This window comes from Syngnathus acus, chromosome 13 (genome assembly GCF_901709675.1).
Source record: "Syngnathus acus chromosome 13, fSynAcu1.2, whole genome shotgun sequence".
NCBI classification, from domain to species: domain Eukaryota; kingdom Metazoa; phylum Chordata; class Actinopteri; order Syngnathiformes; family Syngnathidae; genus Syngnathus; species Syngnathus acus.
Genome location: NC_051098.1, coordinates 6,949,238 through 6,965,532, shown reverse-complemented (window position 1 = coordinate 6,965,532; position 16,295 = coordinate 6,949,238). Strand labels below are relative to the sequence as shown.

General features: G+C 40.9%; 1 protein-coding gene across 4 annotated transcripts in view; it reads right to left on the bottom strand.

Moving 5' to 3' along the window:
- Nucleotides 1-4,805: 4,805 nt before the first annotated feature.
- dscamb (Down syndrome cell adhesion molecule b) overlaps nt 4,806-16,295 on the bottom strand; it is an 83,504-nt gene continuing 72,014 nt past the window's right edge. Inside the window, exons 18-33 of one of the 4 annotated variants that reach the window (XM_037267230.1) lie at nt 15,642-15,788; nt 15,129-15,284; nt 14,757-14,896; nt 14,465-14,618; nt 14,271-14,388; nt 13,543-13,709; nt 13,313-13,411; nt 12,827-13,015; nt 12,438-12,728; nt 11,215-11,391; nt 10,948-10,978; nt 10,748-10,863; nt 10,497-10,661; nt 9,475-9,675; nt 9,071-9,373; nt 4,806-6,065 (exon numbers count right to left, since the gene is read on the bottom strand). In XM_037267230.1, coding sequence (XP_037123125.1) covers nt 5,581-6,065; nt 9,071-9,373; nt 9,475-9,675; nt 10,497-10,661; nt 10,748-10,863; nt 10,948-10,978; nt 11,215-11,391; nt 12,438-12,728; nt 12,827-13,015; nt 13,313-13,411; nt 13,543-13,709; nt 14,271-14,388; nt 14,465-14,618; nt 14,757-14,896; nt 15,129-15,284; nt 15,642-15,788 — 2,939 coding nt within the window. In that variant the 3' untranslated portion in view covers nt 4,806-5,580. The remainder of the gene's footprint in view (nt 6,066-9,070; nt 9,374-9,474; nt 9,676-10,496; nt 10,662-10,747; nt 10,864-10,947; nt 10,979-11,214; nt 11,392-12,437; nt 12,729-12,826; nt 13,016-13,312; nt 13,412-13,542; nt 13,710-14,270; nt 14,389-14,464; nt 14,619-14,756; nt 14,897-15,128; nt 15,285-15,641; nt 15,789-16,295) is intronic. The other 3 variants (XM_037267233.1, XM_037267234.1, XM_037267232.1) reach the window with 3 other exon arrangements.

Here is a 16,295-nt window from a genome sequence, read left to right as displayed (position 1 = left end):
ACCACTACAATTACATTAAACAACACAGCTTTGCAACCAAAAAAAAAAGTTTAGTGAACATGTAATGTATTTTTGATGTTGTTTCTGAGATTCCTCCATAGAAGAGGAGATAAAAGGTGTGATCATAACAATTGAACCAGAAATATAACTTTTTGCAATTTAGTGGCATACAGGTCTTGGACCTGAAGGATGAAATCCACAACCTTCCTCCCTTTCCGCTTGATTGTCACGTTACATTGAGAGTCCATTGCCGTCACATTCTTTGCTCTTTCAAGACAGTTAAGAATGGTAAATTGTTACCTTGATTTACGTTCGCAGTTAAGGTTAATTGTACAGATGGATTATTTCCCATGTGAAAAACGTATTGTACTTTTCATCCTGCAATTTGAATGCAAGTTGCACGTCTTTCATCGCAATATGCATTGGTAGCAGTTTGAAGCTTTAATGTATCCTGAATAAAACCGGCAGGGATTTAGTGGGGACCATATATGCAATGCGACGGGAGGCATTTGCAGCGAGGATGAGACTGCAAAATTCAATGGCATGCCTGCCTTCTGTTCTGCTTAATGAGAAGATATTGGACGGTGGTGAGTATGGATGGGGCAATTTTCTTTCCTGCTCACAGTTAAGTGAATGCAACATCTAATGTGGATGTGCCATAGATGCGGAGCTTATCAAATGAACGCTGCCTGATAAGAGGGCAGAGATAAAGGTGACATTTATGGAAATTTAATTTTGTTAATGTCTTGATGCTGCAGGAATCAATTTCACACCATGCAGATTGTATTAATATTTAATCATCTATGTAGACTTTTCAAAGAATAAATTATTTCCCCCCGATTGTGTCACACATAGTTAGACAAAAAGCACAGAAGTGTAGAGTGTGTCGTTTTGAACGCGCTCATCTTGCATCACTTCATTGACATCGACTTACTTTCAGTCATTACATTTACATGAATCATTAGGGGCTTGTCACATGCTTCAACAGTTTGGTGAAATTAAACTAATAAAACGAGTATGCAGTGTGAAATAATTCACCCCCTGCTCGCGTACGCTTGAAAGATGGAATTAGTGAAGAAGTTCACTTCATCATCCTCTTACTGTGAAAACTCTCAAAGTGGATTTGCTTTTACGCTCAGACGCTATCTGTCTCAGCGTTGTGCCTCCAAAAGCCCATTCATTTGACGTCTGCATAACAGAGTTGTTATTCTGATAAGTCCCAAACAGTGATGAGTCTTGGAACTTCTCCGTACAGACAAAACCAAAAATAACTCCCAAAGACTGATAAATTCATCACATTTGCATTCTTGAATTAGGACAAATACACACACACACATTCCTTCACTTCTGCGTTAATTCAGTAGGAAGATTATGTAATGACTTTAATTATGCTTTATATAAAGCCCAGTAACTCACAAAAAGCTCTATTTTGAAAATTGGGTAGGGAATTTTAGCATTCAATATGTTGGGTTTTGTGAGATTAGATAATGGCTTGGGTTAAAATAATACAAAATGGACGAAAAAATAAGGAGCGAGATGTGAGAAGACCATTAAGTGCCACATTGAGGCAGTAAAAAGCCTGCTAATGGCTTTTGACATTTCCAGGTGTCCGTGTAGAAGCATCCTTTGGACAAAGGTAATGTTCAGAGGCAGCTGATGACCAGCGACCCCTAAGAGCTGATGCATGATGAGGTGACTGCGGCAGCGGGGGCTCCACTACAAACCCATAAATGAACAGGGGAAAGCCTGCAGGACAGCCAGATGACGCAGAAGGGGAGGAAAACGACAAATATTAACATTAATAGAAACGTATTGCACTAACACATCATTGTTACAGCTATAATGATGAAAAAGGAAAGTGATTTACTACCATAATTTTCTGGGCTTTAAATATTTCATTATGTGATACATTGAAACAGGAAATATCAATACTTTGCTCAGAAGTGAATTTAGATGGGCACATTGAAAATAAGAATGAGGAAAAAAAACAAAAGAGTTTCAAGGCCATTTCTGAAAACATCACAGACTTACTTCACAACTGAAATATTAATGTGTTACATGGAATGGTTCTAATGGACTCCGAACAATCTACTTGCTTGATTTTTCCAAACACACTTCCCACTCCTTTACAGTCATTTGTCAACCCTAAAATGTCCTCCGACAGTATAGACTATAGTAGTAGTTTTCTTGCCATTCATCATTTTCTTTATGACAAAAGATGAAAAGAAGACAAAGCGGTGTCACATGTATATGATGAGTGTAGGCCAGTGTGCACACTCAAGGGGAAAGTCCTTCTCTTTTAAGTTCTTCAAATGTACCCCTCTGTTGCATCTGACAACTCTTCAGGGCCTTCATTACAAAACCCTGGTGGCACACGTCTCTCTTTCGAACATGAATTTGTCTGTGCGGAACACAATGGAGCCAAAGGGAGAAAATCCACCTCAGATTGCAGGACAATTGCAAGGAGTGTTTTGGAAGAATGACTGGAGGAAATGACTCTAAAAGAATGACAATTTGAGGGATACAATTTGATAATACGGTACTATACAAAAAAGTAAAAAATGAACCAATCCTACTTCTACTGATGTTACTTTATTTTACACCATGTAAGGTGACCTTGAGTGTCAGAAAGGTGCCGTCAAGTAAAATGTATTATTATTATTATTATTATTGTGACCAAAGCCAGAGGACAGGGAGAAAATGCATGCAAAAGTTTTCAACATACAAAGGTAATCTCTGCATTTTCAAATTTAGAACCAATAAATGGTTCAAACACACGTTCCAAAAAATGTTCTGTGGGCATCAGCCAACATTTTCTGTTCATCATTTCTGGCACCTTTTTGTGTGGGAGTTACAAATAAGGGAATATGCAAAATACTGTAGTTAATGTTTTAAAGCAGTGATTTGAGCAGCAAAATGAAAGAAAAAAAATCACTGGATTAAATCCAAATAAAATGTACATTTACGTAAAATATAATCAATATTGCATTGGTATGAAGCTTGTAGCCATGCATACCTCTAAACTTTTCAAGTACAGTACATATTTTGCAGTACATTGCAGTTTTAATTTCAAGTCCAGTGCAGGACACATTTGCATAGAGGAAATATATTTTTCTGAAAAATATGGTATTGGGTTCCAATTTTTAGGTTCTACAGTCAAAACCGACTGCGAAATTCAGTCATCCAACAGGGTTATGCCAAGCAAACTAAAAGGGGTTGGCCACCTCTAATGGTAAGAAAAGTGTCTGTGAATTTCCCTCCATGGTGGCTGGACCAAGTGCTAATGGTCTGCTGTGAGAAGAGGACTTGCGCTGCCCTGTCTTCATGTGTAAGGTCAAGAAAAATTCCCAGAAAAGAGGTTGCCCATTTATACTCATCACACTTTCACAAATCAGTGTGCACAAACCCCAATGTTTTTTTGGTGTAGAGGATAGCACATTATTTTCTTACATGAAGTGTTTTATTACATTTTACAAAAGTGATGTTTCCCGTAAAATGTTTTGACGGTATATCATTGTGAAGAGATTTTACATCCACATTCTCTTCCACATCGTGACAGTGTACACTTGATGTTGGTCACCTGGTGTGTGCTGTGGCATGAATTATTCACAGTGTTCTAGGAGGTGTGTGAATGCAAGTGACAAAAGCACACACTGGTACAGGCTGCACGGTCACCCTTGATGATATCTCACTTTAGCCTGTCAAACTGATTTTACTGCACACTGACCCTCTGCCTACCTGCTGGAGTCTGCAAACTTTAAGTGAGTCATATAAAAATACTAGTGACGTCATAGCGCCATCTGTTGACCAAAGCAAGGAGATAAGCAGCAATCTTGAATGATTGAAGAAATCATAATGTGGAATAGTCTCTTTAGAAAAATTCCCAAATTTGCATAAAGGATTAATAATTTACATGTGGTATATGCACATGGAGACAGCAATTTTAAATATGCTTTAATGAGTCACCTTCCCGGTCCTCCGGCTTCCTCTCCCAAAAACTTGCATGCTGGATTTATTGAAGACTAAATTGTGAATGTGAGTGTGAATGGCACCTGGAGAATGACTGGCGTCCAAGTTTCAGATTTGAGAGGCTCCATTTCAGTCGTGACCCTGCAGAAGACAAGCACTATAGAAGATGGATGGATGGATAGCTGGCCATATTGGGGAAAGTTAAATGTAGAGTTAAAAACAAGCTAACAATATTATATAAAACTACATTCTACATCTACCAAAATATACTTTGTTGCTGTCAATGTCATTTTATTTACATTTACAGGATATCAGTCCTTTTATGTATTTAACCATTTTTATCAGTTCACTTGTGACTACTTTGATGATGGCATAGTTTACTATTATTAAATTATAAACAATATGGGGAAAGGGGAACGTTGTTTTTACTTTATACTCACTGGCGGAGCTAGGATTTTTTTTCTTGAGTGGAACATGGGGGGACCAAGGGTATCTCAGGGAGTCCGCATTTAATTTTTTTTTTTTTAAACAACCCCCCTAAAACTCTTCACAAAATCAATATGAATTTTATGTTCCTACAGGCAGGTGGATATGTGGGCGAAATTCCCAGGCAAAATAAAAAAACACCCAGAAGGCAATTATCAGAGGACCAAGCATATTTTAGCTCCGCCAGTGTTTTTACATTTAATTGAATATCAGTAAATGAAGCTTGGAAAAAAGTTGAAAATAATCCTAAAATATAAAAATAAAAAATCGGCCAGGATTGGGAAAAAATGTCTGTTATAAAGAAAACCAATCAATAACGTTGGGTTCAAGCCAAAGGACTTCAAAACAGATGTGTGCAAACATGACTAAGGACTTTATTAACCAAATCATTTTCCCCATAATATCCACAAATAAAAGTGATCTCTTTATATATATTCACATTGTATATTTTTTTTCTTTATAGTGACAACAAAAAGATCTTTCTTGTGATTTCCTGCAATGCAGCCGCCAGGAGTGGTTGATAAACATTAGGGTTGATCGACACTGGCATTATTCTTCTCTATTGGCCCTTCAGAGGTCTAAAAACCTTCTCGTCGGTCAATCACCAAACTTAGTTTTACAATGAAAATAAATTATGAAAGCATTGTTCACCTTCCACTTTGTGATATTCCTCCATTACATTTCACTTTTTTATATGTTCTTTTTATATATATATAATAATAGTAATCATAATCATGACTCTAATCGTCCTTGATATAATTTCAATAACATTTTTCTCTATCTCAATTATTAAATAAATCATTTCGGCAATCCTGGTGTGTCCTCACTTTAGAATAAAAGAATAGCCGAGTAGAAAATAAAAGCGGTGAGTTCCCAAAGAGGTGCGAAAGAATGAAAAGTGTCAAAGCAACACAGATGAACGAGAGAGGAAAGAAATGAAAGCAAAAGAGACAGACCAGAGAAAAAGAAAGAAAGAAAGAAAGGAAGGAAGAGAGAAAGAATGAAGGAAAAGCATCACCATCAGACGCATGTCGGGAACGACTCTATATACAACAAAGTGTGTTGTGGAAAACCATCCTTGGTGTGCCCGTCGTCCAACAGTGTGTCTCCAAAGTCATCCAAGTGTTATACCAGAGTGTACGACTTGGCATAGGGGTTGTTGCTTTGTTTCAGGTGTCCTCTGGAGTCCAGCAGGGACTCCTGGGAGGTGCTGAGCTTAGCAGCCTGTGCTTGGGCCAGGTCCCCAGTGGAGGGGACTTCTGCTCGGACCTCACCCCGAGCCTCTCCCCGTTCCCGGACATCTCTGTGCGGGAGGGTGGACGCCGTTCCCGGCTGCCACTGTTGCACCTCCCTGGGTGAGGGCACTTCCATGGTGGGCTCCATCGGAGGGGGCCTCTTTAGGGTACGGCTCCTCTGGGGCTCCAGGCAGGTCTGGCCCATGGCTCCACCTCCTGCGCCTCCTCTGGTTTCTCCCGTAGCACCAGCAGAACCTCCGGCCACTCCGCCACCCGCTCCTGCGCCGCCGTTGCTCGCCCCACTGCCCCGGGGCACACCGCGGTTCAAAAGGAAGTCCATGCGGAGGTAAGGCGGTAAGTGTACCAGCTCTCCTCCTGAGGAGCAACGACAACGGAAAAAATAGACAGAAAAGACAAGTGAAGACTAGAGAATCAATCAATCACATTGCAGATGAACATGTTTGGCACCAGAGGAGGTCTATACACTTCTTCATTTGGCTTGATATTTGTTGACATTGTCAAGTGTTGGATGTTCATATTAAACATGGTCCAAGAACCTTTAGAACCCTTGAACTTAGTCTCCCTCAATTTTGCTACTTTGGCTCTTTCCAGATGTATTTGTAGACTCATCTGTTTCGACATGCTCATGAAAGACACAGCATCTAATTCTTAAACCCCTCAACGGCAGGCGGCTCTGCAAGCCTTTAGAGGTTGTTAAATTTGTCCTGCAAATCTGCTTAGCTGGTTATTTAGGAAGGTTAAGAAAGTGTTTAAAGCGCACCTCAGCTCTGGAACGTGGCCAGTTAGTGATGGGAGACTTGAGGGATGCGAAAATATTACAAAATAGTAATGCCGAGTCATTATAGCCAAGTCATACTGTACGAAATCTACTTCATCAGGGACTATTATTATGGTCCTCAACAAACTGCATCTAAAAACACAATAGATGTAATAATGAGAGCCATCAGGGATTTAAAAAAAATGTCCAACAACCTAAAACCAAAGCTACATTTCTCACTTGTTTAACTCTTGCAAAAACACGTGCAAAAATATTCAGTTGAGAAATGTAAAATCCGTAAGCTGATTATTTCAAATTTGATTTCTTTGGGCCACCACCAATTTATCCCATTTTAAAAGTCTCCCTTAACTTTTATATTAAATTTCAAAATTACATTAGTGAAAAAACAATCACAATCAATCATACTGCCAAAAATAATCACATTTTCTGACAAAGACAAGCCATACAATCTATCTTACTGTCAAACCATGGAGCTTTTATGCCCAGTATCGCTTTTACAAATTGGGCTAATGATGACATTAAGGGGACCCGGCTGCCCTCACACACTGTTCATTCTCCATTGTGCCCTCTGCGGATAATGCACGCTCCTAGCGGGTCAGGGTTCTGACATCTTTTCTCCATTTTTAGAAATGCTCTGCTTAAATCGACAACATACCGAGAGCTGGAGATCACATTAAAGTCCTGTTCACACGGCGACACGGGTTCACCTTGGGGCTTATGGGATTGTGATTCACATTACTATTATTCTAATCTTGTACCAATCTTCTCCCAGTGTGAATCTATCTGATTTAATAATATCTGATAGAGGGAAAACTGTGCGGCACATACGGAAATGGAAGACAGAATTTAGAATATATCTTCAGCGGCACTGTGTATCATGATTCAATGTTTTTCTGTGACAATTACACTTGCGGATACAGCAACCAGCTTTGACTGATTTAATCAGTGATTCCCAAATGTTTTATACATAAAAAAAATACTTAACTCGCCAAGTACTGTCATAAAAAACAAAACAAAAAAGCAACCATCTTATTCTTGACAGGTGGAAATCGCTTTTCAGGAAACAAACAAATGCAATAAAAACGGTATGTCTGTTGCATTAACATTACAGGCTCCAAGAAATGGGTGTTTGCGACACTGTGGGCGTGAACAGACCCGACTTCCTGAACTTGCTGTAACATTCAGAATTAAGATTCATCGGGTCAGATAACCCATGAAGATTTTGTCTACACAGCACAACCACAAAGCACACGCTACACAAAAAAAGAACGCACATTACTTCTTACATTCGGTCAAAGAATGACCGTGAAGGATGATTTAATGGATTTGCATTTATTGCAGGTGCATCTCTATTAATGCTTATGATTAGGATGAATCTCCCACTAGGGATGATTTAATCAAGATGGAAGTGTTTTACTCTTTGAAAAATAGCTGTGATATTCACCAGGCGGCAAATTGCTAAGTGATGAGATGTGAAACAGAATATAACAAGCTGTTAATCTGCTGGTGCTCTTCAGTTCTGTGATTTGTCTGGCACAACATCTGTTAAGGTTAAATTTTATGAGCAAAGTGCAGCAGAATAAATTTTAATAGAACACAAGCTCAATAAAAGATCCATTAGGAGGAAATATCTAAAACTCTTGGACCAGTGCAGATCGGACTATAAAGTGTTCTTTCTTCCATGTCAATTGTAAATAGAATGTAATATGCCTTCAGTCTCATTCAGTTTGACTGACAGATGGATTTGCAGCCTTTCATTCTCATTGAACCTGTCCTGAACTGACCTCTCTGGGGTCACTGCTGACGTTTCTCTGTGCATTTGGTTATTTGATGCCAGCACTGAGTGTTCAATGACGCCTCACTAAACTGAAACGCAAACAGGTTTCCACACTAAGTGAGCTCCAATGTGGTCCTGAAGTGCTGTTTTGAAAGGTTTTAATGAGGAACATTTGAGTGACAAACAGCCTTTGTGCGACCTTGATCCCTTGGTGATATGATCTGCTTGTCTGGAGCACAAACAAGACATTGACATTGAGAATAAGACCTGAAATTGGAGAGAGGAAATCAGATCACCTTACCTCACTCAGTGGTGCTGCACACACACACACGCACGCACGCACACACGCACGCACGCACACACACACACAAATTGAAGATGGATGACCTGTAGAGAGAGTGATATGCCTTTCCTCAAAAGCTCAATTTCCAGATCCTCCCCATTAACAGATCAGCGTCTATACAATGTTTTGCCTTGCTAATATCAAACGTTGTAATGGCGTGCCATACATCTTTTTGGCACCCTCTAATCAGTTACTAACCCCAGGGGTACTTATAGGGTGGGGCATAACTAATGGGGAATCTTAGCTTTTTGGGGGGGCGAGGGGGAAGTGTTGGGGGGGCAGAACAACTGACTGAACGGGGTTTAGGCGGCACTACACCATCGGTGACTCATGTACCACAAGCTAGGTGAGGATTTACTGTTTCAGACAACACTGTGGTCAGGTGAACTCACTGCACCAGCAACCTCACATATAGCAAGCACGAGTGGTTGCTCAAATCACAAAACCAATGACATCCTTACCAGGTCTGTGCGCTTTGGGCGCGGCCATATTCATAACGCGGCTGACATCCTGAGGTTTGGGTGGCGAGGCGGTGAAGCGGCAGATGCCCGACTCAGACGGCGTGCTGGAAGTGAGGCTGTCGGTGTAGTCGTTGGTCCCCGCTGTCATCTGCTCGGAAGAGGTGTCGGAGATGAAGCACTCGGTAATGGTGAACTTTGCGTGGCGGAGCTGTTCCTCCATCTTGGCGTGCTCGTAGGCTCTGGCCAGCTCCTCGTAGGTGGAGGAGGCGCTTTCGGTTGACACCATGCTGCTTCGCGCTCGATCTGATGGCAGTAAGTTACATATTAAGGCAACACCCAAAAGTGTCATATACTTACATTGCAATCTATCCTTGATATTGTCAACACATTTATTGGTCACCCACCTGTGTCCTGTGATGGGCTGACACTGTAGCTGTCGCTCTCCTTGTCCACAGATCCAGTAGCGCGTGGCGTGGGTAGTCTCCAGTCAGTGGTCAGGGTGTGTGAAGAGCTGGTGGGGTGTGGCCTGTTCAGAGTCCACTGGCTGGCGTACCGGCTTCGTGCGGCGGCAGGACCGGCTTTGGCAGTGCGTCTGGCGGTGGGGTCTTGGGGAGAAGAGAAGGGTGCCCAATTCATCGTTTCATCGGTAAGGAAAAAGGTGGCACAGGTTGAAACGGATAATTCCTCAGATGGAGCTGGTTACTTTTGTGACCATTAATGTTTGTTCGTGTAATTTTCTGTGTTTTCTGCCATTTTCTGTGATAAAATTGTAGTTATTTTGCCATTACAGTTCACTTGCACTGGGGACAGGTGGGGGCATTGACAGAGTAGGTACCCCAGTGCTGAAATGGGACATTAAAATCTTGACCTTGGTGGATGCTCTACTCAGTGGCATTTCAGTTCATTTGAGTTTACTACGTACTCTCTTTTAGCGACGTGTGACCTCACTGTTACAATTGAAAAAGTCTCACAGTAGAACATGTATTTTTTATACATTCTATTAAATGTATACAGTATTTGATTGAATACAAAGTCCCGTTTCACCTAGGAACTGCACAATTATCCATAACTGAGTGCAAGAAGGGGAGACTTGGGTGAGTATGTGTCAAGGGGAAGTAAAGAGACCACTACTCTTCATCAGTTCCGCTTCAGCGGAGCACAAACACCAAGTTACCCCTGCAGCACTATTGCTGAATCATCATCACATCTGGAAGTCACCTCATTGACGAGATGATGAGTTTGCAGGAATTTAAAGACGTGAAATTTGGCTACGAGATAATATGTGATGAATGAAATGACCAATTAAGTGCGACTCAGCTCGTGTTGCGGTAGCTGAATGGACATTAAGTACCCGCTTTCATGATCACAATTAGTAATGCAACATTATGGAATATTTTTGAAAGAGAAAATAGAAATGGGCACTAACAATGGTGGGACTCACTGGTTCCGGGCCTGGCATCGGACACGTCCACCAGTGGTCCGGTGGCTTGGGAAAGAGACTGGTAGTGGACGGTATGCGTCACTGTGGACGACTTTTGCTTATTTGTGTCGCCAAAGTCGTTATCAGTCAGCAGCACCGTGGATCGGTCATCTGTGCGGTAAAATGAAAAAATGTCGAGCAAAAATTTGATCATGTGGGTGAATTTCATATAATTGAATTCACACTCTAGGTCTTACCGATTGTCTCCATGGTGTCCCTCTCTTCGATGAGCAGCTGCGCTCTCGGAATATCGATGTGCATTCTTAGTGTCTGTTGCTGCTTGTTCACATTTTCTGGCGTCCGTGTATTCTTACTGTGCACATTGATAAGGAAGAAAAATGTATTTTATTGTTGCCTTGTATAGTATAGGGCATAGATCAGAATGAAATAGACTCACCTCATTAGCATTTCTGCCAGGCTTTTGGCATCTGTTAAGACAACAAAGAGTAAATTGGTAACTAAGCAGAAGATATTCTGCACAAATCCGTCGTTCATCTTCAATGCACGTTTGATGGTAAATGTTTATTTAGAGTAAAATAATAGTAAAGGCATAGTACATGAGTACACGAGTACTGTTTTAGCATAAAAACATCAGATAGACAAACAATGCACAGAAAGGGTTTGGCATTGTTAGTGCGGAAAAATCATTTCATCATGGGCCTACCTCGAAGTCTTTTGAGCCTTTGCTCCCTGCGTCTTCTCTTTAGCACCATAAGCATAATGAACACCAGGACAGCCACAACCAGGATGGATGTGATGGTCACCACCATTTTCAGACCTCCACTGCCTGACATGTTGTCTGAGATGGGATCGCCTGTTTTCAGCAGAGGAGGAATGGTACCTTGAAAGAAGCACAGACATATTAGTGACATTAAATGAAGATCATGAGTTATTTCCCTCAAATGTATTATTTTTGTTGTTGTTGAATTAAATTGTTATAGGTCAAATAATTATTTTTGTTTTGAAACCATTTATTGTGATCTAATTGGTTTCTAAATTTGGGGGTGAGAATGGTCACTTTCTATATTCACTTTATTGTGGAGCTATGGAACTACTATATAAGAAAAGCCCAATACAAATATTTAAACTGCTATGTGGATAATGAATTTAATCACATATTTCTATTTACATCATTTAATACATCTCAGAATGATCAGGCATTTGTTTACAATTCCTCCAGTTAAAGAAAGCTGGTTTGCCTTGATCCATGGAAGACTCGTGTTGAATGTTGGCTTTAATTCCAGCAGCTAAGCTGTCAAACTGACAAGCTCTCCCGCTAAATCATGTTTGCCCACACAGAGAGAAAAGCACTTCCACGCACACATACGCCATCCTGACAGGCAGCTTCAACTCCTCAAGCAAACAAGTAAATTAATGAGTAGTGTGGAGTACGGCACTCTCATCGCCTCCTGTCTGTCCATCTCAAAAGCATCCTTTCAGTCTACTGTAGTTGCACAATAAAGCTATAGAATTTGTTATGAAGCACGGCTTTCTTACGCCACAAGAAGCGTGACAGTGAAATTTCATTACGTGACTTTTGGATATGTTGTACAGGCACCTCACAAACGCAACAACAAAGACATGTTCAAGCAGTTAAAATTGCAGAGTGGGAAAACATTTTCCATGCAGTGTCCAGAAACTCTTCATAATAAGGGTAGCATGGCATTTGGGGATTTTATTTGTTTGGTTTTAAACCAAGATTGAATAGTGGATTGTGGTTAGGTTTTTGTGCTTGTGTGGGGTTTCTTCAGGGACAGCAGTTTGTTCATTAAGGTGGAGATAAAATATCCATTAACATAAAAATTGCATTATGTAAGGATATAACAGCATCATTTTTCCCTATAATTAAAAAAACAAAACATCACTCGGTCAAAATTTCAAACTCACTTCCATCTGCATTGAGAGTGGCAAAGGTGAGCTTCTTTTCTGCTGAGCCAGCACTGTTGATGACCTTCATTTGCAAGTCGTACCAGGTGGCCTCCTGCAGGTCGTACAGGATGTAGCTCTTGGTCAGCGACGTGCGCTGTGCCGTAGTCCAGGTGGCCGACTCCACTGCTTTGTACTCGAGAATGAAGGAAATGATTGGACAGCCGCCGTTGTTCCAGCCAACCAGATTGAGTCTGGCACGGGTGGAGTTGATACTGGTGAAGAGTTCATGTTCTTTGGCAAACTGTGGTTCTGAGGAGCAAACACACAGATGATTACAGTAGAAGCTTGGTTTTTTTGACTTCATCAGCGTGTTTCATAACATCCATCCACCAAGCCGTCCACCGTACCTTTCCCGTGGGTTTTAGCTTCAATTATCTCACTAATTCGGCCCGGCCCAACAGCGTTCTGGGCGGTCAAGGTGAATTTATACCAAGTGCCGCACTTCAAGTTCTCCAGACGGTACAAGCGCTCGCTGGGACTGATGGGAAAACTGCCCCACTGCTCGCTGTTGTCCTCTGAGTACTGCAGGATGTATCCTGCCGATGAAAAGATGACAGATTATGCCATGGAAATCTGTTCAGTTCTTTATAACGATATACTTCTTTAGCAACGATGCTACTATTGTTGTTGCAAAGATGCATTTACTATTGGAGTATTTTAGGACATCTCTGAACATCAAATGTAAGGATAAATTGTCATTTGAAAGGATGATTAGGGAAATCAAATTTAAGACTTTTGGAAAATCTGCAGGTTCTCTGGATTAACGTATTTAATGTGCATAGCATGCTGAATCCACATCATAGGTTGTAGATTAATGTGCCAGAATGTCACACCTCTGATAGAGCTCCCGCCATTGTCTCCTGGTATCCATGACAACGTGATTGAAGTTGTGGTGGTCTTGGTGACAGTGAGACGTGGCTGATCAGGAGGCACTGAGAATAGAAAGATAAAGACACTTCATTGGATTCTAGAATATTTTGCTGTACAGTAGACCCCAGCATACTTGCTATGTAGTAAAGGTTTTTCTTTTTTTTTTTTTGAAAGTAATGCTATGGTGACTTGCCTTGAACCTGCAGATTAAGCGTGATCTCGTCTGAGCCCCAGTTGTTGCTGGCCACACAACTGTAGTTTCCGGAATCCTCTGCTTTCACTGTGCGGATGATGAAGCTACCATTGGCGTGGACGCTCCGTCGACCATCTACCAGGACAGGCGTAGGAGTCCCATTGGTGCTGCAGAGAAATAGAATGGACTACATTATATTCCACATTTATATGAATAATTGTACCCTTTACAATATAGTCGTTCAAATCTCCCTGTCCAGCCTTTGTTTTGTGGGGCAGTAGAGCACACAACTACTATATACTACTCAGAATGTTTTCTTTTAATTTACTTATTTTACTTTGTCAAGTAGCTGCACAAAATAAAAGCATCTGGATGAAATATATATTTTTTGCAGCCACTTGTTTAAATATAATTTTCAGAAAATTCTAACTTTATACTGCACATACCCAGTACCAAATAACCAAGTCATAAAGAAAAATATTTGTGAAATCGCTAAGAAAGAAAGCGTGTGCATGCTCAAAATCACTAAAAAAACATTTTACAACAATTTTTCTTACAAATGGTGACCCAACAAAATCGACCTGGGTCCCAATTGGATTAACAGGGACGGTAAAAACAAAACAAGTATGAATGCCTGTTTGAAGGAGCAACCACTGACATATATAACAAAGGCAGGTTTATTCTTATTTTGATTTGTGTTGCTTTCTTTATTTTCAAGACTGCCTTACTTTCCCTTGAGCCACTTGATTGTGGGAGGAGGGTCTCCAACAGATTTGCACGGCAGGACAATGTCCTTCATCCAAGGAGTGGTCACTGTACCGTTGAAGGTTAAAATTCTGGCTGGAGCTAGAAGTGAGACAAATTGATGTCAAAACAGGAGAATGATGCAAAGGGAAGAGCAGTTATCCTTGGCCCGCTGTACCTTTCGGCAAAGGCTCCACTGTGATCTTCTCACTATTGTTGCCATGACCAGCGGCTGTCACAGCCACCACCCAGATGCTGTACTGCCTGTTTCGAGCCAAATTTGTGATCCTGTAGAAATATGCGTCGGGAGAGGCCTCAAACTCACTCATTACCTGCAAATCCGAGAGGAGAAGAGATTACTGTATCACTGTGGAGCCACCGTATTCTGACAGCCTTGTCGCTCAATATTGCGATTTGAGTCAAGCCCGGTGTCAAAGAAATATGGAGAGAATCCTGTGGAACACAAACACTATTACCATCGGATGCAGGTTCGAGCAGAAGACGATGTATTTCCTAATGATGCCGTTGAGCTTGAGAGGAGGCAGCCAGGAGACAAACACCACAGAACTGCTGGAGGCAGCGGCCTTAACGCCTGCAGGGGGACCAGGAACTGGGATGGACAGAAACAAGTCAAACTCAGAAAAGAAAAGAAACATCCAATATTAGGGAAGACAGCATCACTCCCTTTCTTTCTGATACACTTTCTGTAATGGATCCACTGAATTTAACTTGTGCGGAAAGTAATTTGAGGAATTAGAAGACTGAAGGGAGGAGGTTACAGAGAGCAAGAAAGAAATCATGAAAGCTTTTGTGTTTGTTGTCTATTGTTTTCCATTTCTTACCATCTTCCTTGGTCCGCACATAAATCTGTTCACTGCGTACGCCATCTCCAGCACTGGTGAAGGCTAACACCTGAATGCTGTAGTTAGTGTATTTCTCCAGACCATCCAGTTCCAGAGATGGCTGACTGGTGGTTACGTTCCTGATTTCACCGAGTTCTAACAGAGCGAGAAAGGAATTTAGGAGACCATGCATAATGCTGAAGGAACTTTTATCACGACAAACACAACAAAACAAGGGTAACACACTATTGTAGTTTAATAATTATGTTTAAGACATAACGCGTATTTGTACTTTGTTCTTATTACTAGGAATTTCTATTGATATGAAGTATTCCCCCTCCATTTGAGAAACTTTACAATACAGTATAACGATGCAAGAGTGCCCTCTAGTGGAGTACTTATAACAACCCAGCATTGGAAAATAATATACCCTACTTAGACTTTAAATGTCAGCTTTGAAAGCAATTAACTTGGATTGATCTTTGTATAATGTGAGAGTGTGCATGTTAATACCTCCATCAAGCAGGTTTGCCCAGTAGATGACTCTGTAGCCCAGCAGGTTTCCGTTAAGAGCCTCTCTCGGGAGCTGAATCCAGGAGAGGGAGATAACCTCGGGGGACTTGGCCACAGCAAGCACATTTTCAGGAGGCCGAGATGGCACTGAGAGAAGGAACAGTTCAGTATTCTTGAATGCAAAAAGAATGGACTTCAATTGGTTTGGAAAATAGTAGCATTTTTAAATGTTCCATTTAGATGGCTATATAATTAACTGTACTTAATCACTGATCACTCATTATTTTCTTCTCGATAGAAAAGACAGAAGAAACACTTTGAACAAATGCAAGGAAAATTAGAAATGCATGGTTTAAAAATTGGTATTACTAATAAGATACAGTTGAAGTAGTACAATAGAAGTTGTTCAATATAACAATCACTTTCCATAAAAAAGGTCAGCTCAAATTAAATCATTAGCTGTCTGACATTGAATCTATGGGCAAAAAAATATGTCATAACCTCTTGCATTCATTTTTGGCCATGTTGACACAGCGACTAAAACACAAACACATCATGTTTTACGACAATGTTCAAACGCACAGACGGTCCACTTTACATTTGAACATTGTCAAAGGCCACAAAAGTGGTACAATTTGGAGTCAAATCATTAAA